The sequence below is a fragment of the Scomber scombrus genome, chromosome 16 (assembly GCF_963691925.1).
Source record: "Scomber scombrus chromosome 16, fScoSco1.1, whole genome shotgun sequence".
Classification (NCBI taxonomy): domain Eukaryota; kingdom Metazoa; phylum Chordata; class Actinopteri; order Scombriformes; family Scombridae; genus Scomber; species Scomber scombrus.
In genome coordinates, this window is record NC_084985.1 from 6,994,601 (window position 1) to 7,018,686 (window position 24,086).

General features: G+C 39.3%; 1 protein-coding gene across 1 annotated transcript in view; it reads right to left on the reverse strand.

Annotated features, from left to right (window-relative positions):
• LOC133996983 (sodium bicarbonate cotransporter 3-like) overlaps positions 1-24,086 on the reverse strand; it is a 46,908-nt gene that overhangs the window by 20,099 nt on the left and 2,723 nt on the right. Inside the window, exons 2-7 of the mRNA XM_062436512.1 lie at positions 9,580-9,661; positions 7,221-7,370; positions 4,791-4,929; positions 3,826-3,986; positions 3,212-3,400; positions 1,787-2,170 (exon numbers count right to left, since the gene is read on the reverse strand). Of these exons, the coding sequence (XP_062292496.1) occupies positions 1,787-2,170; positions 3,212-3,400; positions 3,826-3,986; positions 4,791-4,929; positions 7,221-7,370; positions 9,580-9,661 (1,105 nt within the window). The remainder of the gene's footprint in view (positions 1-1,786; positions 2,171-3,211; positions 3,401-3,825; positions 3,987-4,790; positions 4,930-7,220; positions 7,371-9,579; positions 9,662-24,086) is intronic.

The window sequence follows — 24,086 nt, forward strand, 5'->3', positions numbered from 1 at the left end:
CTGTTTAAAGCCGACTTCGTACAACATTTTTACACATTTATTAGAATGTAATGACTAAGACTTCAAACATCCCTTCTCTGAATAACCCACGCACTGATGTCAAGACACTTGCCTCTTGTGAAATACTGTATATTTTCCGAGGAGGGGGGTACAATTACAGAGGCTCGTCAGCTATAATAAGACCACCCTTCCACACAACCTTTCAGATTCAGCTCCGACCAAAGTGATTGCTTGTTTTAATGACCCGTACTCTGACATGGAGCCATTCCCGGACAGAGACAAGCACAGACACACACACGCACGCATGCAGTCTAATAATACACCGACTACGCTTCATTTGGGAAGAACACAAAGTCACTGTAGGTGCCAATATGATAGTACATACAGAACCAGCACGCCCATCCTGGTCTCGGGCTTATATTTAGCCGCGCTGTTGGCACACGCTGCCCTCGCTAGCTTCTTAATCAGGTAAAAGAATGTTTATACTTAGGAATTGGTGAGGAGGAAGAGGATGGGTGCCAAAAGGATGCAAGGGGGGGGAAAAAAAAGTTGCACGACATTTATATTTGTGGGTACTTAAAATGGGACAGTCATCTGGGGATAAAACATGTTGCAGCTGAGAAGATTTAGTACTTATAACGTCACTTTCTACAGCTAAAAAAAAACAGACATCATAGCTAGGGATGTCCCAAGTCTATCAGCAAGTACATCTGTATCATAGACTATATTTTACATTGATTGATATCAGCAATTAAAGGCCGTTCAATCCTTTAATTATAACAGACTGTGGTTTGAATATGTAACCTATTAAAAAGGCATCAATGCACTCTGATGGAACAAAAAGAAACCTCTTTCTTTTAGTGAGCAGAGCTGCATGAAAAATAAACAGCAGCCAGACAATCCAATTAATATCTACACTGAGAGCCGAGTGTCAGAGAATAAAATCAGAACAGCTTTGAATTAGAAAGAAAAACAAAAAACTGTCTTGCTGCCTTGTAAAAGCGGCATTTTGTAGTTGCAGTGTGGTACATCTGACCTTGTATTATTTGAACATTCCTTTTTTTTTTTTTTTACCATGATGGGAATCAAAAGAAGCTCCATACACAACCTCCTCTTTCTAGCTAATAAAACTGTCCAATCTAAATCCAATCTTTATATTAAAAAAAAGAAAAAGAAAAAGGTGAGGTGCAGCTGTATTATGTAGCTATAAACATTACATAACATCTGCAGACACTGATGATGAAACGAACACATCGGGACATCCCTATTAGGATGGAAAAACCCGGATTGTGACGAGCGAGATGGGGTAAATAGATAGACATGGAAATATAACATCACAGGACGCATGATGCAGTTGTGAGAGAAAGACCAGACAGACACAAAACATTTTGGAGGGCAGCCATGAGACCAAAATGAAAAAGAAAGATGTGAACAGAACACGTGGCCAAGCAAGGCAAAGACGCTGAGGAATGTCTCCAAAACGTGTAGAGAGACATGAGTATAGAGAGTTTATGTATTGAGGAGAAGAAGAATGCATCAGTGGGAATAGATAGAAAGTTAAGAGAGGGAAAGAAAGGAGAAGTGAGAATCGTGGAGAGCGGTGTCAAAAGCATTGTGGGTAAACAGAGTGGGAAGAGCGTCTTTTGAAACAGACAGAGCCTTGCTGTGGGTTATTGATGAGATGGCCGTGGGGTTGGAAGTTAACGAGAAGCAGAGCTTTTCATGCTAGTGCTAGTGTTCTCTGTTCAAGCCGTGACTCACACTGGCAGGCTACACAGATATTTGCCTTCTAAGGGCAGCAGCTCGACGCCCTGGGATGTCGAGGATGCTCGCCGGCTGAACTGATGCGACGCTGCCTCTTCCTCTGCAGAGACTGGTGGGTCGTCATCCTCGGGGGGCGATACCACCACCTCTGGGATGCCTATAGGGCCGTAGCCTGCCCCATGGTTGCGTGGGGGGCTCGGGGAGGAGCGCCTGAAGAATGAAGGGGTATTTTGAGGGGTGGTGAGGGGCGAGGGGCCTGGGGCGGGCCCAGTGTTGGAAGAAGAGGAGGGCAGGAGATGGTTGAGAAGGACGGAGACTCGGGACTCTCGTCTCTGTAACAAGTTGGAGACAGATGAGGCTCCCCCTGGCTTGTGGAGAGAGAGACGTGAAGAGGACAACCCCTCTCCTAACAGAGGAGACAATGGCAAAAAAGGGGAAATAAGGGAGAGAGAGAGAGAAGGAGGGAAAAGGAGGAAGAGGAAAGAGGGATGGAGCAGAAAGGAAAATTACATGAAGTAGGAGTACATCACAGGGATGGTATCTGGAGGAAGACACAGCCAGAAAGGGTGAGCAGCAAGAGCGTGACAGAGGTGTAATTTGAGGGATTCACGCATGCATAAACGTGAGCAAAAAGCATGGTTGTGTGCAGAAGACACTAAGAATGATTCAGTGAGGCATGTAGGAGGATCCGCAAAGGGCCAAATAACTAATTCTACTTCAACTTCAAACAAAACAATCACACAACATGACTGTGGTAAGGCAAACCTGAGTTCAGCTCGCATGCAGGAGTGCATGAATTAAAGCACGTACAGTGCACTGTAAGCAAAAATGTGCTCTACCACAACAGACCAGTCATAAATCCTACAGAGTACATACTCATTTAGTACAAGACATACATCTTACACATTACTATTACCATCACCAACAATCATAAAATATTATATTGACCTTTTACATTTGCATTTCAGGTTTTATGATATGAAAATGCAAGGCCACCAAGAACCACAGGCAGAGAAGTAGAGAAGGTCATATTTCATTCTTAAAACCTCAGACTGGCATCCAAGATCTTAAAATAAACATATATATTAACACCACTGCGGCCATGCCCAGTCAAAAAAAAAAACAACACATACAATGTTGACTAGAGGTGCAGGTAAAGCATAATTTCCTGAATAATGACCCTAATGAGCCAAAAACAATCGTTAATTTAACCCCCAAGCCAGGCCAGCCGGAAGACGTTAGCACAATCCTTAGCACCCAGATTTCTCTTTCAATAATGGGGCCGATTGTTTCAGCAGAGATCATTCTCTAGTTTCTACTCACTTTTACCATCCACCTTCTACGCTGGCATTGAAGGATTTGAACATTAGATCCTTTAGGAATAATTTCCCAAATGGTGGAAAATGTGGAGGAGAAAAAGAAATGCGTGTGCACCGTAGGATCTCACCATTTCTCTCAAGCAAGAGTGGGTCAGAGTGTTTCTTGCCTATGTCAGCGATGGAGCGCACCAGAGGGATGCGATTGCTGAGCTTTCTCTCGTTCTGATGGTGGTGTTTCTTCAGCATGGCTTCCCGCACCTTCTCGCGCAGGTCCTCCTTCAGCTGGCCGGACGCCACCATGCTGTCTATCAACATGTCTGAGTCGTACAAACACAAACGGGTCAGTGACAAATAAGGGTTGGCAAGATGAGTAATTCAAAAATATCTTTAAAAAGTGTTTTAAAAGCAGCATCAGGTTTGTTAAAATGTACGTTTTGTATTTTTGTTGCACAATTTTTTAACCAAAAGTAAGACTGAATGCTCCTGAAAATGTCAAATGGTGTAACCACAAAAGAATGATACATATTAAATATTTTATCCACCTACCCACCTGTCACATAGCGGCTAAGTGGTAGGACACTGCTCTACTAGTGGCTGTTTTTTAGGGGAAAAAAACTGGGGTCGAACTATATTACCAGATGACCTGCTTTACCTGTGTCATGCTTTTCACTACAAAGGCTTCTTAAGAAATACAGTAGAAATGCAATAAAAAAACGTCTTTAAAAAGGACTGTGAGCTTTACCAGCGATTTCCTCTATACTGTTGGCCCTCATATCCAGCATGACTGTGCCGTTGAGTATGCAGCTACGTAGTTCAAATAAACTGTGGAGAGACAGCGTAGCCACGTAGGGCTTACTCCACCTCTCCCCACCATCTTCCACATCCTCCTCGAACTTCAGCCATCTGTAGATAAACACCAGGATAACACACACACACACACACACACACACACACACACACACACACACACACACACACACACACACACACACACACACACACACACACACACACACACACACACACACACACACACACACACACACACACACACACACCAAAATGCATTCAGTGAGTCACATATTATAATAAACATAAAAATAAAATACGAATTGCATTATAGTTAAAGGACTTATCGTTCGTTCTCATATGGCACAGCTCCATTGTTAGTCATACAAATTAACATCTTGCTTTTCGGAGCAGTTAATGAGGCACTGCAAAACCGAGTGACTCATACTCCAAATTTGTCCCTTTGGTGAAGTTTTATCAGTAAGGGAACAATTTTGAAATGCCAGCCTAGTTAAGTCACAATTATGTGTTCAAACTCCAAGTTCTCAGTAAAATGGCCCTTGTTTATGTTGTGAATTCGGGACATAAGGTTGATACGAGCCTGGTCTGTGTCTCTTGGTGATCTCGGATAGATAGTGGCTTGAAATACAAATAAGTTTTGCAGATATGTGCAGATTTTGAGGGTTACATTCAACAGAGCAACAAAGCCAAATGTGAGACTCTCCAGATAGCCAGTGTGACGGGAATTACAATAAAAAATTATGGAAAAGTAAACCTGAGTCTCTACACTTAAAAATTAGGTGAAGCAAAAGGATTCTACAGTATGATCATTTTGAAAAGCTTTCACATGAATGCTTAACAAAATCAGAGAAAATAAAAGCCCCAAAAAAAGTCTGTGGTTGTTGAGACTTTTCTGACCTGGCAGTCTCCTTCCACTCAGTGGCACTGCCATCTCTGAAGGAGAGCTCGTCCAGCTCAGTGAAGAGGTCGTGGGGAACGTGCTCCAGGTCATCGTCCTCTGTGCCCAAGATGAACTGGACCCGTTGGGATGGTGTGTCTGGACACAGAGTGAGTATTTACAGGGATTACAATCACATCATATACATGCGTGTATGCTTTGATTTTACAGCTTTAAGTACAACTAAAACCATGCTTAGTGTGAGCTGCCCGTGTACTATAATACCTCTGTGTGTGTGTGTGTGTGTGTGTGTTCAGATGGAGGAGGCTCACAGAAGCCCACAGAAACAGATGGCACTAAGAAACAGAATTCTTTATGACCAGTTTGACTGAGTGTGGAGCATACTTTGTGTGTGTGTGTGTGTGTGTGTGTGTGTGTGTGTGTGTGTGTGTGTGTGTGTGTGTGTGTGTGTGTGTGTTGCACTTCCTTCTCAAGCTAGGTAGAGTAAAGCAGGGTGCGTAATTACCTTTTTTGTCCATTGGCAAAAATAGCTAGTGCATGTTCAAATTAATAAATACTAAATAGATTACCATTGTTTTTTGTCTGCAGGCTACTTGCGTATTTTATTAGAATTTGGCTGGTGGATGGTGCTAATTTAGTGCCCTGGGGTTAAGTTGGACCAGTATATATATATTTCTCTGCATTAAGACGCAGAATGAAAAGCAGACATAGGTATATATATATATATATATATATATATAGGTGTGTGTATATATATATATATATATATATATATATATATATATATATATAGGTGTGTGTATATATATATATAAATACCTATGTCTGCTTTTCATTCTGCGTCTTAATGCAGAGAAATCTTTTTTAGGTGAAGTGTGTGTGTGCGAGAGAGAATAATGAAAACTCGGATGCTTTCCAGCAATCATCTTCTCGTGTCTGATTGAATTAGAGGGCAGATATCAGGACATCTGGAACCAGAGAGAGAATAAACGGAAATAGATACGGCAGATTACAAGTCTGAACGCCACAAGGAGGCAAAAATGGAAATGACTGGAATCAAGAAGGGAAGTTATTTTCTGTTAGCACATGAGAGTACATGTGTGGTGGGCTGGTATGAATTACACCCCACTGAGTCCCTTTAATATCAGTGCTGCTGCTCTAAATCGTTATTACACACCACCGATACATCAATATTGTAGTTTATTTTTAAATTTCCATGAATTGCTTTCATCTCTTTTAAATATGGTTTGTCTATTCTTCGATTATTTTATGATTTGTGTATTTTTCTGCCTTGTGAAGCACTTTGTAAATTGGATATTATGACATTCAAAATCTAAGACGATCTATAAAATATTACGATATCAATATAATATCAATTTACTGCCCAGCCCTGAGAAGAACACCTAATCAATCTAGATCCTCACCCAGCTCAGTAGCTATAAGGGGTTTTGTGTTGATCTGTGCTCGATGTGCGATATGTGATGAGATGTTCTAGCAGCAGCATTCGGTCCAACTGCTGTTTTAAAATATTAGTTTCAAAAATCATGATGTCCTCATTGCCATCGATGCTTAACATGATAACACCTGATAGTGTTTTGGTGTTGTTGCCATAGAGCCCAAGTTAATACGTCACAGAGTTTAAAGCATTGTTTGGGTGCTTATGAGTCCTCAGCTGCTGAGTCGCTGCTGAACTTCTCACATAAACGCAAACGTCATCACCTAAAATGTCATAGCCTTCAATCAGCGTCAGAAGCTGGATCCCAGTGGCCTTTAATGCCTTTTAGAGCTGAATATTTCATTCAGAGCTGGTTTTTTTTTTAAAGGCGGACTTGAGCAGAGAGGTGGCTCTAAAACTAGCTAACTAACTCTGTGCATTTGTTTAAAAAAAAAAATCACACTTACATCCTTTTCCTGTCACTTCTTTACCAATCAGGACAAAATCATTACTCTTGTTAACTTTCTATATGAGATGTTGAGTTGCATCTGTTAAAATCAACCTAATCGAATCTATTTCTGTAAAATATAAGCACCATAATAACCTTACTAATATAAAATAAGGAGGTGCACAGAGTCTAGGCTAGTTCTATCTATTATACATAGCAACGGTTTCTGTTTATTGTCCGAGGTGAGTCCTGTGAGTGTATGAATAAACACAGTTGAAAGCTCTTAAAAAGTAAAACATACAAGGCCCAGTACTGTGTGATCTAAAAAAAAAGGAGTCCAGAGGGGTATTTATAGAGAGTAAATGAAACAAAGAGCGGTGTGTGTGTGTGTGTGTGTGTGTGTGTGTGTGTGTGTGTGTGTGTGTGTGTGTGTGTGTGTGTGTGTGTGTGTGTGTGTGTGTGTGTGTGTGTGTGTGTGTGTGCGTGTGTGTGAGGAGCATTAAGACATTTAGGCTCGGTGTTATAAAGTGAGGAACAGTGTCTAACCGTAAGGAGGGGATTCCCTGCCATCTTCCTTCCCCTCATCGAAATCTCTCTCTTTCTTCTTTCGGTGGTGTCTGTGTCCTCGGTGGCGATGCCTCCGCTTGCTCTCCCTTCCAAGAGGAACATGGACGCCTACGTACACAGCTCTGTGGCCTGGGGGGGAAGAAACATAGGATAACGATTCAAACACTTTTACTGCACCTATTCTCTCAGACAAAACTGTTAAAGGGAAATTTATGATACAGTAGGGATGCAGGGATAGTATTTTTTAATTATACTAAAAGACAAAACAGTATAAAAGAAGAAATCACAATTTAGGTTATATCTTTAATATCATGATACAAACGGGCTCAAAAACACCATTATGGGACAATAAAGAGGATTGGTTGATATTAGTTGCTGTTTTTTGGAGTCTTAATGAGGCATTTTCAGATTAGATGAACCTTAATGAGAAAGTAGATGCATTTAAAAAGGTGATAAACACTTCAAAATGTATTGATACTGTGCTTTAAGTCTAAAACAACATTCTTAGTGGAACAGCATTTACTTTTAACACTGTGAGTGTTGGGCAATAACTCTACTGGTGAAAGTGATTAACTTAGTTTAGAGTTAAAAACACAGTTGAATGGAGCACTTGGGTAGTTGAGTGGTTAAAGGCCGTGCCACACAGAGGCAGCGTTCCTGGTTCAGGTCTGGCCAAGGACCTATGCTGCAGGTCATTCCCCTCTCTCTCCCTGTTTCCTGTCGGCCTCTCTGCCAACTACTGTACTTACAAATAAAGACAAAGAACAGTTTTAATAATTTTGGCTCTGTATGCCACCACAATGGATTTGAAATGAAACAATCAGGTTTTTGGGTTACACATTAAAAGACTTGTAATTCCTAAACCCTCCAATTTGGGTGTGAATACCCTCAAATTAAAGTTGAGACTCTGCACTTTATATTATTAAATATATATATATGGACTTAACTGTGTGTAATTTTTATTGCCCATCCACTAAACACAGAACTGTGGATTTCTGCTTGTCTTAGCAAGTAAACCCCAGAAGGTCCAATTCAACAGATTAAAATATAATGTTTATTTTATTTAATCTTATCATACATCATAAAAACAGACTATATAAACCTTTAAAAACAGTAACATAGTCCCAAAAATGGACAATCGTATACAATAAAACTAAAACATAACAAATGTCTTCTGAGTGCTCCAGATAACCTATTTGAAATAAACCAGACCGCAAAATGGCATTTTTCACACCTCTTTTCCCTCCTCCCCAATATTTTATCTACTTCCCCTCATTATTGTTACTGCTATAAAGAAACTCTGTTCGAAGATGCAAACGCCCCGTGTTTGCCCTACATTCTCTGCCAATACTCATTTTTCATAGATGAGTCATTTCTCTTCGATTTGAGAGGGAACCCAGGAGGAATGAAAGCGAGATGTGGGGCTCAGAAGGAAAGCGGGAGTGACGTACAACATCAGCTGAACAGATGGAGAGAAACAGAGACGGAGAAAGAGAAGAAGGAGAAGAGGGTGGGAAGAAGAAAAGACACAGAAAACGAACAGAGAAGGGGGGGGAGAGAAACCCTGACAGCTTTGCTAGACATAAAGCAGAGGACTGAAGTGGTTTACAAAAACAGAGAACGGTATAAAAGGAGGATATTATTGAACGGATGATGGGACATGTGAAGTGGTGGACCCACATAAAGAGTGAGTTGGAGGAGGAGGGGGGGGGGGGAGGATAGAGAGAAAAGGAGGGAGATATTGTAGTGGTGCTGCTTCTCCACATGAGAACAGCTCTGACGGCTTCATTTGATGTAACGCTGCATCCATTATTTAATCTTATCAACTGTTTTATTCAATTCTTCAGTGAATCTCATAATCTGTAAAATAGGGCAATGTGTCAATATGAATTAGAACAGATTACAACATTAAAAATGAGCAATTTAATGTTCAATACAGTAAATTGTGTTTGTTATGTGAGAGCAAAACTCACATGGAGCCAACAAACTCAGGTTGTTGATTTTTTAAAACTATATTTTGCTTCTTTTTTTTGTCTTTGTGTGTCTTTAACCCTTTATAGGCTGCTCATTGAAATACTTTGAAATTCAAAACCTATCCTTTTCAACCCTATATTCCACCGTAGAGAGGTAATTGGGGGATAATACACGACTTTTTTCAAATGTTTTTCATTTTTTAATGTTGCAAATACAGGTCAATGAAGTTATCATATATACCAAAAAGTCTACATATATATATAAAACATCCACATGGTGCTACAACCTCACAGAGAAGCATGAGGAGGCTATTTTGGGTTAGGGTTAGGTTTTACGGAAGTTAAAGATAAGGGGTTAAACTTACTTTCCAAATCCTCTGTTTCGTAGTTTGTGTGTGTGGTGAAGCTGCTCTTCCCATGGTCAACTAGTGCCTCCTCATCTAGACCCTGAGAGGGAGAGAAAGCAAAAGAGAAAAAGAGAGATTAATGACATGAGTAATGATCATCATGTATCCAGAATTCGTATTTTCTGGCTTTTAAAAAAATGTTTTGATCAATAAAACCCATGTATATAGTTCGTTAGACACTAAATGCTGCTCCCCTATGAGTCTTAACCTTGGACAGATACTAGTGGACAAAAAACATGCTATAAAGACATTAAAAGTATATCCGACACGCATTTGATAATAATAGTTCCATAGACATCTGATATGACACTGTTTTAAAGCAGATCATGTATCCAGAATTTATATATTTTTTATCACAAAAAAGGAGCATATATCAGATTTAACTGTCTGGGTTGAGTACAAATTGTTCACTGCATGTGGGAACCAGTATGACAGATTTACGATGTGTTGGTGAGGCCAGTGAGAGATGAATCTGTTCATAGTAGCAGAATGTGGGAATCTACCAGGGGTGGGAGTGAGGAGGACCATGAGTTTACATGTTGAATCTAAACCTGGACCCGGAAGTCTGCTCAGGACTAATCTTAACACTAAATCAGAAACCAAAACTTGACTAAAACATTCATTTTGAAACCAAAACTCACAAAAGCACAAGGCAACACACACACACACACACACACACACACACACACACACACACACGAAACTATAAGCCTGCTGAATGCAAACCCGGCTAACACTAACCTTGTGATTAGTGGTGCCTTGACTGGCTGCCCTTAAGTGCCAGGACATTTATAAAAGCAGCTACAGAGACACTGTCTCCAATTACTGCTGCATGTGTGGCCAAAACAGAAACTAAATGTGCTGTGAGACGTCACTGTGGGTAAACCACCAGACTGCAGCGATGGATGTCACATGATATGGATGTTACTTTAAGCCTCAACCACAGAAAATAATGATAAAAGCAGAATCACTCGGCTACTTCCCACTTCATAACATCACGTCCTCAAAAACACAAAACAAACTCCAAAATCAGCACTAACATATACATTTAATGTCACACTAAATACAGCAAACTGATCGTCCATGTCAAATCACTTCAACCAATAATCAGGACTGTGAAGGTTACTTTGGAAGTGTATTATGTTACAGATTAGTAGTTACTCTATTTATAATGTAATATGTAATGTAACTATTTCAATGGCTTAATCAGAGCAATGTAACTTATTACATTTGATTACTTGTTGATGACTTTTATAATGAATGTTTTCAGCTGTTAGGGTAAGTGTTAAGCTCCAAAATCTAAGTTCAGGCGTTTTTCATGGATACTGACATGATTTATAAGGGAGATCATTTCTTATAAAGCAACATTTATCTCTCATTTGAAAATATATTCATTAGTTCATGTAGATTGTGGAAAAAAGTCAAAAGTCGGGCATGGGCTTAATTGGTACTGTGACACCATTTAAGCTCACGTCATGATTTATTTACAAAATATAGAAAAATATTGTTTTCAGAGAATTAAAAACAGCAATATGTGTATTCAGTAACATGTTAAATATTTAAAAATGAGGAAAAAAACCTCCTGAGCAAAATGTTAAAGGTCTGACCTTAGATGTAACCTCCTTTGTAATCATCAATATTTTCATAAGTAAGTAACTAGTTACTCCCAAACACTGCCAATGAACTAGTGACACACAGCACAAGGAATACACAACTGTGTCGTGACAAAATTGTGTTTTGCAGCCCCCAATAACAATCACTGTTTCCAGCTGTTACCTGCTGCAAGATCACAAAGAGATACCACGCAGAGATAATCAATAGAAGTCAGGCCAGCTTTGCTCCTTTATCAGTGCTCATTTCTACTAAGCATGATGTATCCGGAGCAGAAAGGAAACACACAATTTATCCCAGAAGGTATGCAATAATATAAATGAGACACACAATCATAGGGTATAGACCTACCACATAGTGACAGTGAGCTAATACTGGCGGACTGTTAGTTTAATAAGAATAGGCTGACTTATGAGAATATAGCAGTACATTTCTGACAGAGGTTGAATGGTCGATAGTGGGGCTCCTATTTTACTGTTTCTTACAGTCATAACAGGTTGGGACAGGTTGCAAAACACAGTTTCTGAGACTGAATATTACTCTGTGCTGCTGGTTGAGCCCAAAATGATTACATGACATTATGAATTCCTACATTAATATGCAAGATTCAGTCTCTTACATAAGTAATATCAAATAATCAGACGCAGCCTTCCAACAGAGCAAATCTGCTGTTCTGTCTCACGGACAAACACTGATGCAACACAATCCCCAATTGGAGGAGCCTTTCAATCACTTCAACCAATCACAGGTAAGCACTGCTGCCAAGCAGGAGAGAGTGGAAACAAAAGGTGACGATGATGTTAGCCACATAGTTAAAGGGATACATGATATGTGGATGAAATCAGGGCCTTGTGTGTCTTGGCACAAACGGGCCGTCGTCTCCGCTGACCACACACACATATTTCATTCTGATGGAAAGCACGTACTGTGTGTCCATCTCCTGCTCTCCCTGTTCCATCACTGATGTATTACTACAAGCATGTCTTCAATGACATTCAGATTTCCTAACATATATTACCATAATCACTGTCCTGTTAGAGCCTCACGTACGAAGAATGATGCCATCTGTGATTGTGTTTGTCTGTGAACTTGTACGCCTGTTGGTGTGTGTGTGTTTGCTTCTCAGTAGCTGGTGGATTTGCATGATAATGAGCCACGTTGCTCTCTGACAGTGTCTTGATGAGGAGTGGTAATAATTCAGCTGCAGACAGGCAGGAAAACAGCAAGAAATGAGAAATGAATCAGTCTCTGAGAACTGGACTTCTCCCCCACAGCACTACAGGTAAAACTGACTCAAACTGGACTGGTCATTTGTGACGGAGAAGCACTGGAAGCTGTCGAGGGTTTCAGATCAAAGACATAACAAGCTGCAATCAAGTCAGGACAGAAGACTAAAGGAAATGTCCACCTAATCAAATCACCGTTAGCTAGTTTATTAATCTTACATATTTTAGTTGAAAAGTTCACTTGATTTCTGAGTTTTGGGGCGTCGAAAAAAGCAACCCCCGTATCATCAGTTAAAACAAATGTCTTGTAATGTATAAACACTATTTATTTACAGACAAACAGCCAAGTAATTAATACAGTAAATCTCTTAATAGAGTTTGGCTGGTGGCCACAGCTGATTTTCCAATCTGTACGAATCACATGAACCAACGTTAACAAGCAGGGCACACAAAGCTGGTGTATGCTTCATGAGTATCGTCTTATTCTTAAGCTTCTTAAAATACCACTTCCATAAATCTGTTTACACTTGTTTACGTACTAACATCCATTATCATGCATTAATGCATGTTGTTGTGCCTGTTTAGCAAAGTATACACACGTGCTGAAGTCTGTCGTGCCCTTAACACCACATTGCTTGGTACAATTTAAGAGCGCATGATGCAACCTGTCACATAGCTTTGTTCAAAATAAACTCCAACTCCGTCACCCCCAGACCCGGGAGGCGACGGGCCATTATGGCCACAAAGCGCAGCTGTGACTGGGCTGCAAGAGTGGTGCCTGTGGGGAGGGCAGAAGAATTGCCAGCTGAGTAAGATTCATTTCTTACTAAGATAGGAACCACATAGTGACAGCAGTAGACGGCTACTGAAAGAAGGCAGATGCATCTCTGGCCTTGTTTATCCAGTAAAAAAAAAACAGACTACGTGTGTGTAGCCCTGTTTTCTTTCATATGTGGAGCCAGAAAGACCTTGTGTGTCCAGTGGTGACTGCTGTGGTTGTTTTAAATACGCCACCAAAGTAGATCCAGATAAACAGCAGAGTAACTAGACTTTGCAGGAAATCCCAGGTAATGATCCAGATTAGGGGTGTAATAGTTTGTGTATGTGTCCCAAACTGTGTGATACAGGATTTTTGGTTCAGTAAGCGACTTTCCTCAGTTTAATATTCTTCCTGACACAAACAATTACTGTCATAATACTTTAATAATCCACTTACTCAGATGAGCAGAACAATAATCCTGGCTCTCAAGTTTCACCAGGAACATTTTGGCAGTGTACCCCTTAGCTGTAGCATGCTCATGGACGATTGCTCACTGGCTTAACCAAATGATCCTGGTAACCTTGGTTACCCATGCTCATCTAATATCTCTGTCGCCATTATTAGCAAAATATCCACTGTAATATAAACAATACCACGTCTCCCCCGTCCTTTTCCCCTCTCTCTGACGTTTGATTTTTCACTCTACCTTTCAGTGGAGCCGTTCAGGACAATAAACACATTTAATTTCCGATGTGGTCATACAACACGTCGTAAAAAACTGTGCTAGGCAACAATAAATCAGCATAAAACAGCTGTCAGCAGGTGTCCTGACAGCATGGAGGAAACAGAAGGATGGTTTTCCTTTTCCACTGCAGCACAACTAAAATGCTTCAGTAATAGTTACTAAAGCAGATAAGCCATTGGTTCAAAATAAGGGACCATGATATAGTTTTCTTCCTTTCTTTTTTTCCCTGAACAGTGACCCCCAAGACCAACGTACACTGTAAATGTTGTGAGCCATTACACTCCTAATCCAGATACAAAGATGCATGGAAACATCACTTGAAAACTTAAAAGATTCCCTCCACACATGCTGTAAAGAAACTTTCCAGAAAACAAAGTCTAATTACCTCATTTAAATCATTAAAATGACAACTACTCCTTCTACCTCACTGAAAAATCCTCAGTGTATGTGCACTGGGAGCTTCAGGTTTCCACATTACACTTGTATAAGTTTCATTCTGGACCACAGCTGGCGTCCTAACTAGTTGTGATATCATAAATCTTGCTCATAGACTCAACCATTAAATTGAGATATTCGATGAACACAGAGACATTTTCCTCCTTCAGTAGATGAAATTGAAAACATCCATTTAGTGTTAAATTCTGCACAGTGAAGCTCAAATATCCAACTGAAGGAATAATAAGAAAAATACATTATTTAATTGGAGAGAGGGGCTTTATGAGGTTTTGATCTCCACTGAGATATGACAGAAACATGACTCATGGGATGTGCCACACAAAAAATTGGCAAAATCTGAAATAAACTTTTCCAGGCATCAAAAACTTAATAATATGAGTAATGTTGGCCTACATAACACACATAAAGTTCTCCCAAAGTTTTGAGTTTTGATTATTTAATGAGAGTTTCTTGATATTCCTCTTTATATGAGCTCTTCTAACTGGTTTAAAGTGAATAAGACTCGGATAGAAAAGTTTCTTGCATTGTTGCCGGTCACATTCAATCATATACGATGTTAAGTTTTTAAATAATGTAGTTTTTATTTTATTGTGTTTCTTATCTTGTCACAAATATTTAACCATGTTTCCAGAGGCTTTATTGCAGCAGGCTGCTTTTAGTCGAGACGCATTTCTGTGAGCGCTCATTGGAGAAGAAGCCTTGCTCAATAATTAATAAAGCGTCTAATAAAGACAGACAGACCTATTGTGTGCTCTTCAGAGAGTATAAAAGGCTACACATCATGGACACATCAATTAAAAACACCAACACAAAAAAAAGCCTGCTACAGTTTTTTCCATGACGGACAAAAAGTTTGGCACGTTACAGTAATTGTGTCTGCAATATGAGGATTTTGTCTGGCTTTTACAGCAGCTTATGTGGTAAAGATGTGAATGTGAAGGTTTTATGCAGAGTTTGGAGGAATTAAGGTTCACAAGAACATTTAGGAGTAAACAAAAGGCTTATGTTTGTATTCTCTAAGTAAGGGAAATACTTTTGTTTTTTCCTCCACTGAACTTTTAAACAAGGATTTCCCAAGTTATGATATTAGCCAAGTAAAATAAGCATGTCGGTGGTCTTGAGAAATTCTAGTTAATGTGTGTTTATAGAGGTGTTTGTGACCAATGCTTGAAAACAACTTTAGCTTAGCTGTGTATGAGCTCATCCCCCCCCCCCCACCAACACCACCACCCACCCACCCACCCACCCAAAAAAAGTTGTTTTTCCTGAGACAGTGGAAACATTACACCCAGTGACAGGATGTGCTGCATACTGAGGAAATCTTACTTTAATACAGTGTCTAAGCTCAGTGGCATCTGTTGAGGCTGGATTTTGTGGAGTTATTTTCCCATAAAGACATGTAATAGGATTAGAGATGTGTCATAAAAACCCAATAATCAAATTATCATTGGTGAGGTATACCATCGAACTTTGTGCTGTGGTTGTTTTTGGGGGGTTTATTTCACTGAAACACTTTAAATCAAGAGTTGAGCTGTGTAGTCTTTTATGAAGAGTATATTAACAACTACTAGAGAGCAATTTTCACTTTCAGCCACTAGGGGGATGTCTACATTTTTGTAAACCACCTCCAATTTATAATCCACCTGACACGGATTGAATATTTACTCCTGCCCTCGGCTACTTTGACTCGGTAATAAGTTAGCCTGCTAGCTAGCTGACCGGAGTGAACATGATGCAGACGAAGCCACACAAAAGTCCAGCGTGGGCAAACTACTGACTTATCTGAAAAAAGCTGCTGTCTGCTGAGACGGTTACTGACAGTAATCACCAAACTAGTAAGCCAACATTCGTAACAGCTTCTCAAAAGTGTGACAAAAGTCTCGGTGAGAAAATTAATCGATAAGTCGTCGGTTATACCCACCGATAAGTCGACCATGAAAAAAATGGGCTCATGCACTTCCTTAAATAGCATGTTGAGAATCGTTTTATTACAATCTAACTAAGTGTGCAATATAATGCTTTCAAACTGGTTTTAAATGCTTTTTTATATATTTATTGATTTGGTATGATTGTGTACGTGTGTGTGTATGTGTATGTATTTATGACTGTCTATTTTGTATATTCAGGCACGGCAGAGCAAATTTCATTGTACTTCTGGTGCAATTTAAAGTCTATTCTATTCTATGTTACAATGCCTTCCACTGTATAGCCTCGAAAATGACTCTTTTCACATCTCTGACACAGTCTTAATAAAAACATGACAAGCTTCACAACAAAGCAGTTGTGCTGAATTATTATATTTATGTCCAGCACTTGGCTTTCCACAGTTAAAAGTAATAACAAGCATTTATTTAAGTGCTTGTTGGAAAATATTTGCATACTTGTCATTTTTTTAAAAGTAATTCATCATATTTTAACACATTTGAGATTATTTTATTGCTGTTTGACAGGATGGATAGTTTAACCTCAATTCTGTTGAGTGGGAGTGATTTAAACACATAACAGCGAGGCGCCTCTTTAGCCAACCAGACAAGTGAGTGAAACAACCAGCCGTCCAACGAGCCAACAGGCCCAGTTCCCTCTAATATCAGGTCTTTGCCAGCTTGGCTTTGCTGGGCTCCGGTCCAATCGATAGACACTGACGTAAGAGAGGTGTTACATAGTGAGAGACCTGTCCTCTGAGATTAAACAGCATCGCTCTGCTTTACAGAATCAAATGCACATTACAGAGTACAGATTAGTATAGTGATATTTACTGCCAATTAATGCTAAAGTATATAAGTAATTTAAATTTATTTGAAAAGAAAGACAAATAAACAGATAATGAGCACTTATCTATAGAGCCTGACCAATACTGGATTTTGGGGCCGATGCTGATACCGATATTAGGGAGTAAAAAAAAGATGGATCGATATATCGGCTAATAATCTTAAACATAAAATGCATATTTTTTTGCAATGTGGTTATCAAACACCTGTGACAAAGCAGGCTGTGATATTTTACAGTTTAACTATTAGTTTTATTTCATAAAATGAGATTAGTGCACTGAAACTAAAGTAAGTAAACTTCACTGGTAATTTAATAATTAGAAATAACTTTAAATAATAAAACACAACAACAACCAAATATATGTACTTATATATTAAACCTGAATCAAGGGAAATGATCAAATATGCATAAAATGTTTCCAATATAACTTAAAATATATATCAGACAACATATATGCCGATACCGATATATCTGTGATAGGTTAATATTAGCTGACCAATATATCAGTCAGGCTCCATTTATATATGACTGTCAACAAACTGACACTGCTTATTGGTATCGTGACTTATTGATACTCTTATTGATACTACTCTCCATAATTTGGTGCAAAAAGTTATCTTATTATTACTATTTTGCAGAAATAACTTGAATTGTTTCCTGAGTTTTCTGCTTACATAAAGAATGACATTGGATTATATATTAACATAAATTACTAAAGCTTGAAACTGATGCAAACTGTTTCCTCTGTTAATAACTACAGATATATTTCTATATCGATAATGAGTGTTACCTTGACTTGACAAGGTCATGACAGTCGCATTTTTAGATTGGCAAACCCCATCAGCGTTGGAGGCAGGAGGCTGACAGTCAGTCAGATATAAAGATTGTCGTATTTGTAAGTGTTTCATGAGGTTAGTGGTGTTAACCGCTTTACCCGCAACTACCTTTTCACACATATGTCATTTAGCTGCATATTTATAAAATTTAGTAAAGTGAGCCCACGCTCTTAAATGTGCTGAGCAGAGTGTAAACACACAGTTACGCAGCATCAAACGTGACAGCCTGACGCCATCAGCTTTGTCATCATTGGGGGACAGTTAGGAATTTGACATTACGAGCTATGTTTGAATTAATTAACATTACATCAGGAGTGTCAAACTCATTTTAGTTCAAGGGCCACATACAGTTCAATTTTGATCTCAAGTAATTTTTATACTTCAAGTTACTCAAAGTTACCCAGTGGGTCGGATTGGACCCCTTGGCACCCCTGTGTTACATAAATACAGATAGCAGCCCCGTTTGTCCAGGAGCTTATCAATATTTTGGTACTGACAGGTCAGGAACTGGTTACCCGTCACTAAACACAAATATTTTCCACTCCCAGTACATCTGCCTGATTTTAACAGTTTTTTCTTTTGCTCATTGCTCCAAATCACAATGTTTTACCATGAGTGCTTATAGCTAGACTCATTTAATCTCACTCCAGACACTAAACATCTCCTCTATTGACAGCATGCACCTTGTTTGTATTCAGCTACCTTGGCAGACCCATTTTTCACCCACCTTCTCCCTCTGATACTCCCCTCTCTTCCCTTCCTGTTCTCCTTCCTTGTCCCGCCCCTTCATTATCATTCAAAAGATTAGAAAAGGAAATGTTTTCGAGAGAGATCAAATCCCGCTTTCACCTTATCCTCATCATCCTCCTTTTCCTTCTGGCTAATGTAATGACCACCTGCACCCCTCCTTTCCTCCCCTCCCTCCCCAATTCGTTAGCACAGACCACAACTCCCATCAACATCACAAAAACACAAGAGGGCAAACCATTATAAACACAGATTCTGGATCCCTTTCAAGTGCAGACCACGACTGCACTTGACAAACAAACAGAGACACACACACAGACACAGGACCAGACATACCGTAAGCACATGCTCCCCTTCACTCTGTTCGTCCATTTAGATCCTAAGCGAAGGCAGCGGGAGGACGTTAGCCAGTTTGTTCTCTCTGAAGGTCTATCTCTTGTTAAAAAATGTGTGCGAGCTGAGCACTAAACAGAGATACTGGCGCACTCGTCTGTTCCCTCTCTTCCTTTGCTCATCTCTTTATACAGAGAGAAAGAGAGAGAGAGAGAGAGAGAGCGAGAGAGGGGAAGCGAGCTGCTTCAGAACACACAGAGCTGTGCTCTACCCTGTCAGCCCGCTCTTTGCTCAGCAGCCAATCCCACCATTCCTCCATGAATATTTTATTCGCCCTGCCAAGAGCTTAAAAACACACGCACACACACACTGAGGACACACATACACATGGAGGACACACATACACACACACACAGTTGGAGGACATACAAATGCTCACCCGCTGAGGTATTCAGGTCACAAATGAAGAGCCACTCCCAACACAGATAAATAGAAACAAGCACACGCGTCGGCTTGGCATTCCTCACAGGGTGCAATCAATTGAAAAAGGCCAGATCGCCAACATTATCGATTATAAAAGAGTCTGATGAATGAATCGTGCCTCTGGCTGCGCCTTTCTTGGATTTGACATTCACCATTCTTATCGTTGCGGGCTTCAAGGTTGGACACGTCTTTCGACAACCTGTAATTTTTTTTTTTACGAGGAGAAGAGAGGAGCTACGTGGGTTCAATGTGACTTGTAAATGAAATCAAAATGGAACAGCTGAACATACACCGAGCTGGAGAGTTCATATGCGGACTGGACTAACGCAACAAGGCCACAGGCACCAGTAGCACTTGTATGCACTTTATTTATGCCCAAAAATTATAGAATAATCTACCTAAAGCGGTTAGAGATCTGTGAACAGCTGTAAACATATTTATATAATCTGGCTTTTAATTAATGTCATTTTAACTTCTTTTTACAAACTGTCTAATCTTATTTTTATTTGTTTGTTGGTGTTTTATTGTATTGTATTTTTATTTTTCTCTGTAAAGCACTTTGAGCTACACCCCTTGTATGAAAGTCGCCTTATAAATAAAGTTTATTAGTATTATCATGCAGCATGAGGTTAAACACATTCAGACATCCTTCTGACAAGTTTTACCTGAACTGCTTTAACAAAGTTAATCATGTCTCAGCGTTATGTTCCCTCAAGGATTTTCCATCCAATTAGGCCCTATGTTTCCTTAGCCCTACATCCCCACAGCACAGGTATGGCCGTTCCCTAATGCACATGGTTCATTGTTGAGTCTCAGTGGACGTTGTTACCAAATTTGAAGCAATTCTGTCGAGGTGTTGCTGAGATATCACGCTAACGAGAATGGGCCGGATAAACATACTGTACAGTACATACTGTAGGTACGGGCAACCCGGAAACGGCTATCGCTGGCAGAGGAGGATCATTTTTAATTAATTCTAATCTATGAAAATGCTTGAAACACAGGTGAAATTCTTTATTTTATTATTAAACTGAGCTAACACAGGGCTGTGGGAACATAGACACACTCCCAATTAAACTTGTTACGTTACTGTAAGTGCGATAAAAGCTGCCGAGTAAAAAGCCAAGAAGAGTTTAATTTAACAATGTGATCCACACCAAAGATGGACAGACTCCAAATGATGAAAAATACTGCCATGAAGAGTGTGATTTGTGTCACAATGATATAAACGAGTATTTTTCTCTCATCACATGACATATATATCGCACAGCACTGTATACTATAATGAACAGCACAGGTGAACACTGGTTACTATGGCTGTGCGTTACGTGCAGTGTCCTGGTCCGCCGAGGGCAGCAGACATAATGTATAAGTGTAAAGGGGTAGAATCATGTTTATAGTTGTGTTATTGAAAAATCAGCACAGCCTGGAAAAGAATTTGATTTAAACTCAAGTTTTATCCCTGGGCAAAGATTTTATCAGACAATATCTTCCTGTTCATGCCTTTGTATACCTGCATCAGTGTAGGTCTGTAGTGGTAGGCAGCTTTGGACTGGATGTGACAGCTTAAAACATACCTTTACTGCAAAGATGTTAGTTCACTTGTGTTTTATCTTGTATTTTAGACTTGTTTTTATTTAGTTTCCCCTTTTAAATGTATTTTAACTTTCATCTCTTCTTATGCTTAAGCACTTAAGCACAAGGTGCGATATAAATAAAGATATTATTCATTTCCAGTATAAACAAAATACTTAAGGGACAACTTTAATCCTAAATGTAAGGAAATTCAGCATATCAGGGGTTGCAGGTTATAAAAGTAAATTGGATAAGTAATTGCCTTAAAAGCAAATCCAAAAGGAAAGTTGAATTGAGGTCAAGCTGCCCTTGATTTAACCTTCTTTGTATAACCGTGACCTGGATGACCGACGCAGACATCTTTAAAAAAAAAAGGAAATGCGCCACTGACTCTTTCTCTCAAGTTCAATGATATAACCTGTAACGCTCTGTTTCGGCTATCACGCCGTCTATGAAAATGCACCTGTGTGTGTGTAAAGCTCATCTCATGAAAACCCAAAACTTCTCGGGAAGCCATCGATACCGCAGAAGTAGGGTGTGGTTATCAAATTTTTTTGGTAGATAATGTGAGTAGCATATGTCAAGGTAACATAGAAATACCCCAAGAGGAAACACAGAGGGCGTTGGACGCGGTGATAAAAGGACGACTACAGGAAATGTATAAAACATATGAATTCAGTTTCTCGTGAGACAGGAGGTACATAGGACAGGATTTGTTGGCACGGGGGTTGTGTGCGCACATCCTAATGTTTACATTACCAAGAAAGAGACTTAAGATAAAAGGATTAACCTCTCAAAGTCTATAAGGTCAATTATCCTTTAACCCACCACGAAACCAACCAACATGACCTCGAGCCACTTAAGCAACCTAATGGAGTTTTCTGAAGTTTTCATGTGCATGTGGATGAGGTTTCAATTCCTCTCTGTAAATTTTAAAGGGTGTAAATCGATACGAATGCATTATTCAGATATGCACAGATGATGCGCTCTGAGCTGATGCTTGACTGATGTTCCACAGCTGCTATTTTTACCTCATTTTCCGATTTGTGAAAATCTGGCATCGACCATCGACAGTAGAAGAACTTACCAGCTGAAGTTAAGGGACTGTGGCTAAAAAGGAGCATTCAAAATGAGCAAGATTTTTAATCAATGGCTTGCTCATTATATTATATTTTTTTATTGTGTGATATAGTTCAATGAGGGATTATGGAGAAAAAAAGACATTCACAAACACTATTTTATGATCCAGGAGAACATTTTTTACAATATGAGGAGTACGACAACATGTTTGAATGCTGATTTTTAAATTGTTTTTAATAAACACAGGTCAAATTTGTACATTTGCATATATAAAAAAATGTGTACCAGCTGCACAAGAATGAAAAATGATGCATTTTATGTCCATTTTTGTAAACTGTGGGTCACATTAGAAAAAGTCCGGCTATAAGAAATGTGTATAGGGTGTTTTTACAGCTCTCAAATGTAAAAAATTATCAAATTTGACCCCGAACAGCATGTAAGGGTTAAAGAAAATCATAATATATAGCCTGATGCATTTCTAACTTGTAAGTTTCCACTGACCTCCTGTTCTTTTTACTTATGCTTGTTATACATTTTTTTTAAAAGGTGGGCTTTAAATACAAATGTTTTATTACTTGATTAAATTATATTCAGGTACATGAATAAATTATATTATTTTGCACACTGAGGGCAGCTAAACTTATGTGTGGGGGTTTAAATGTCAATCTAAAACAACTAAATGCAGAAAACTGTGACCTGTTATGATACTGCTCTATAAACACACAAGCTTCTAAATGTCAGTGTTTTAGTCTCAGTCAATCAAATCAAAGACCTCCCAGCAGTTATCTGACAGTTAGAGAAATAGACTTATTCCAGCACTAGTCAGAAAAAAAAACAACTCCCGTTCCTGTTGACGGACATCTAAATAAAAGCAAAGTCAGTCACCTTCAGAGAGAAAAACATACTGTATGTGAGCTCCATCTAAAGTGCAGTGAAATGTGTTTTTGTGTGAGCATATGTATGAGACACAGGGGTGATCACGCACACTGGGCTGCCCTCCTCTGGAGAACATGAATCATCTTCAGATTTAGATGCAACTTTTTCTAAGAGCTGAACGTCCAACTGTGTCAATGTCTAATTCACGCAGCGGACCTTGTCATCACCTCCGAGAAGCACTTAACAGCTTGCGGCCAATGGTGCTTTTTACATGCATCTCATATTCTTACATTTAGTTCCTATAGAGAGTAGAGGCTCTCTGTTGTTTTCACAATTAGCCGATTACAGTAGGAATTAACCCTTACGTGCTGTTTAGGATCACATTTCAACCATTTTTATGTTTGAGAGCTGTAAAAAAAAACATATACACATTTCTTTTAGCTGGAATATTGTGGGAATTGTAACCCACAATATACAAAAATGGAAGTAAAATGCATCTTTTTTTATTATTGTGCAGCTGATACACATTTTTATGCATGCACATGTACAAATTTGACCTGGTTCATTTTTAAAAATTCAAACATCACCATTTAAACATGTTTTTGTATTGAACATATTCAATAAAATGTTCTCCTGGACTATAAAATAGTGATTGTGACTGTCTTTTTTTCCATGAATTAATGACTGATGGGGGATTTATGAGTGTGAATTGGTGAAGAGACTAATTATGAGTCAGAATATGAGCAGTATGTAAAGGGTTAATTCATAATTGTATCACTGTAAAGAACAGCGCACTGTCAGACTGGCAATGAGGCTCAACCTGTGTAATTACCCATTTAAAAGCAATGCCATACAGAGAGCTTCATAAAAACACTGACTAATCCTGGCAGTAAGTGGTGAGGCCAATAATAGTCCAGGTCACAGAACCCACACTGGCTGGACTTAAACCCTCTTTCAGTAGTGGGACA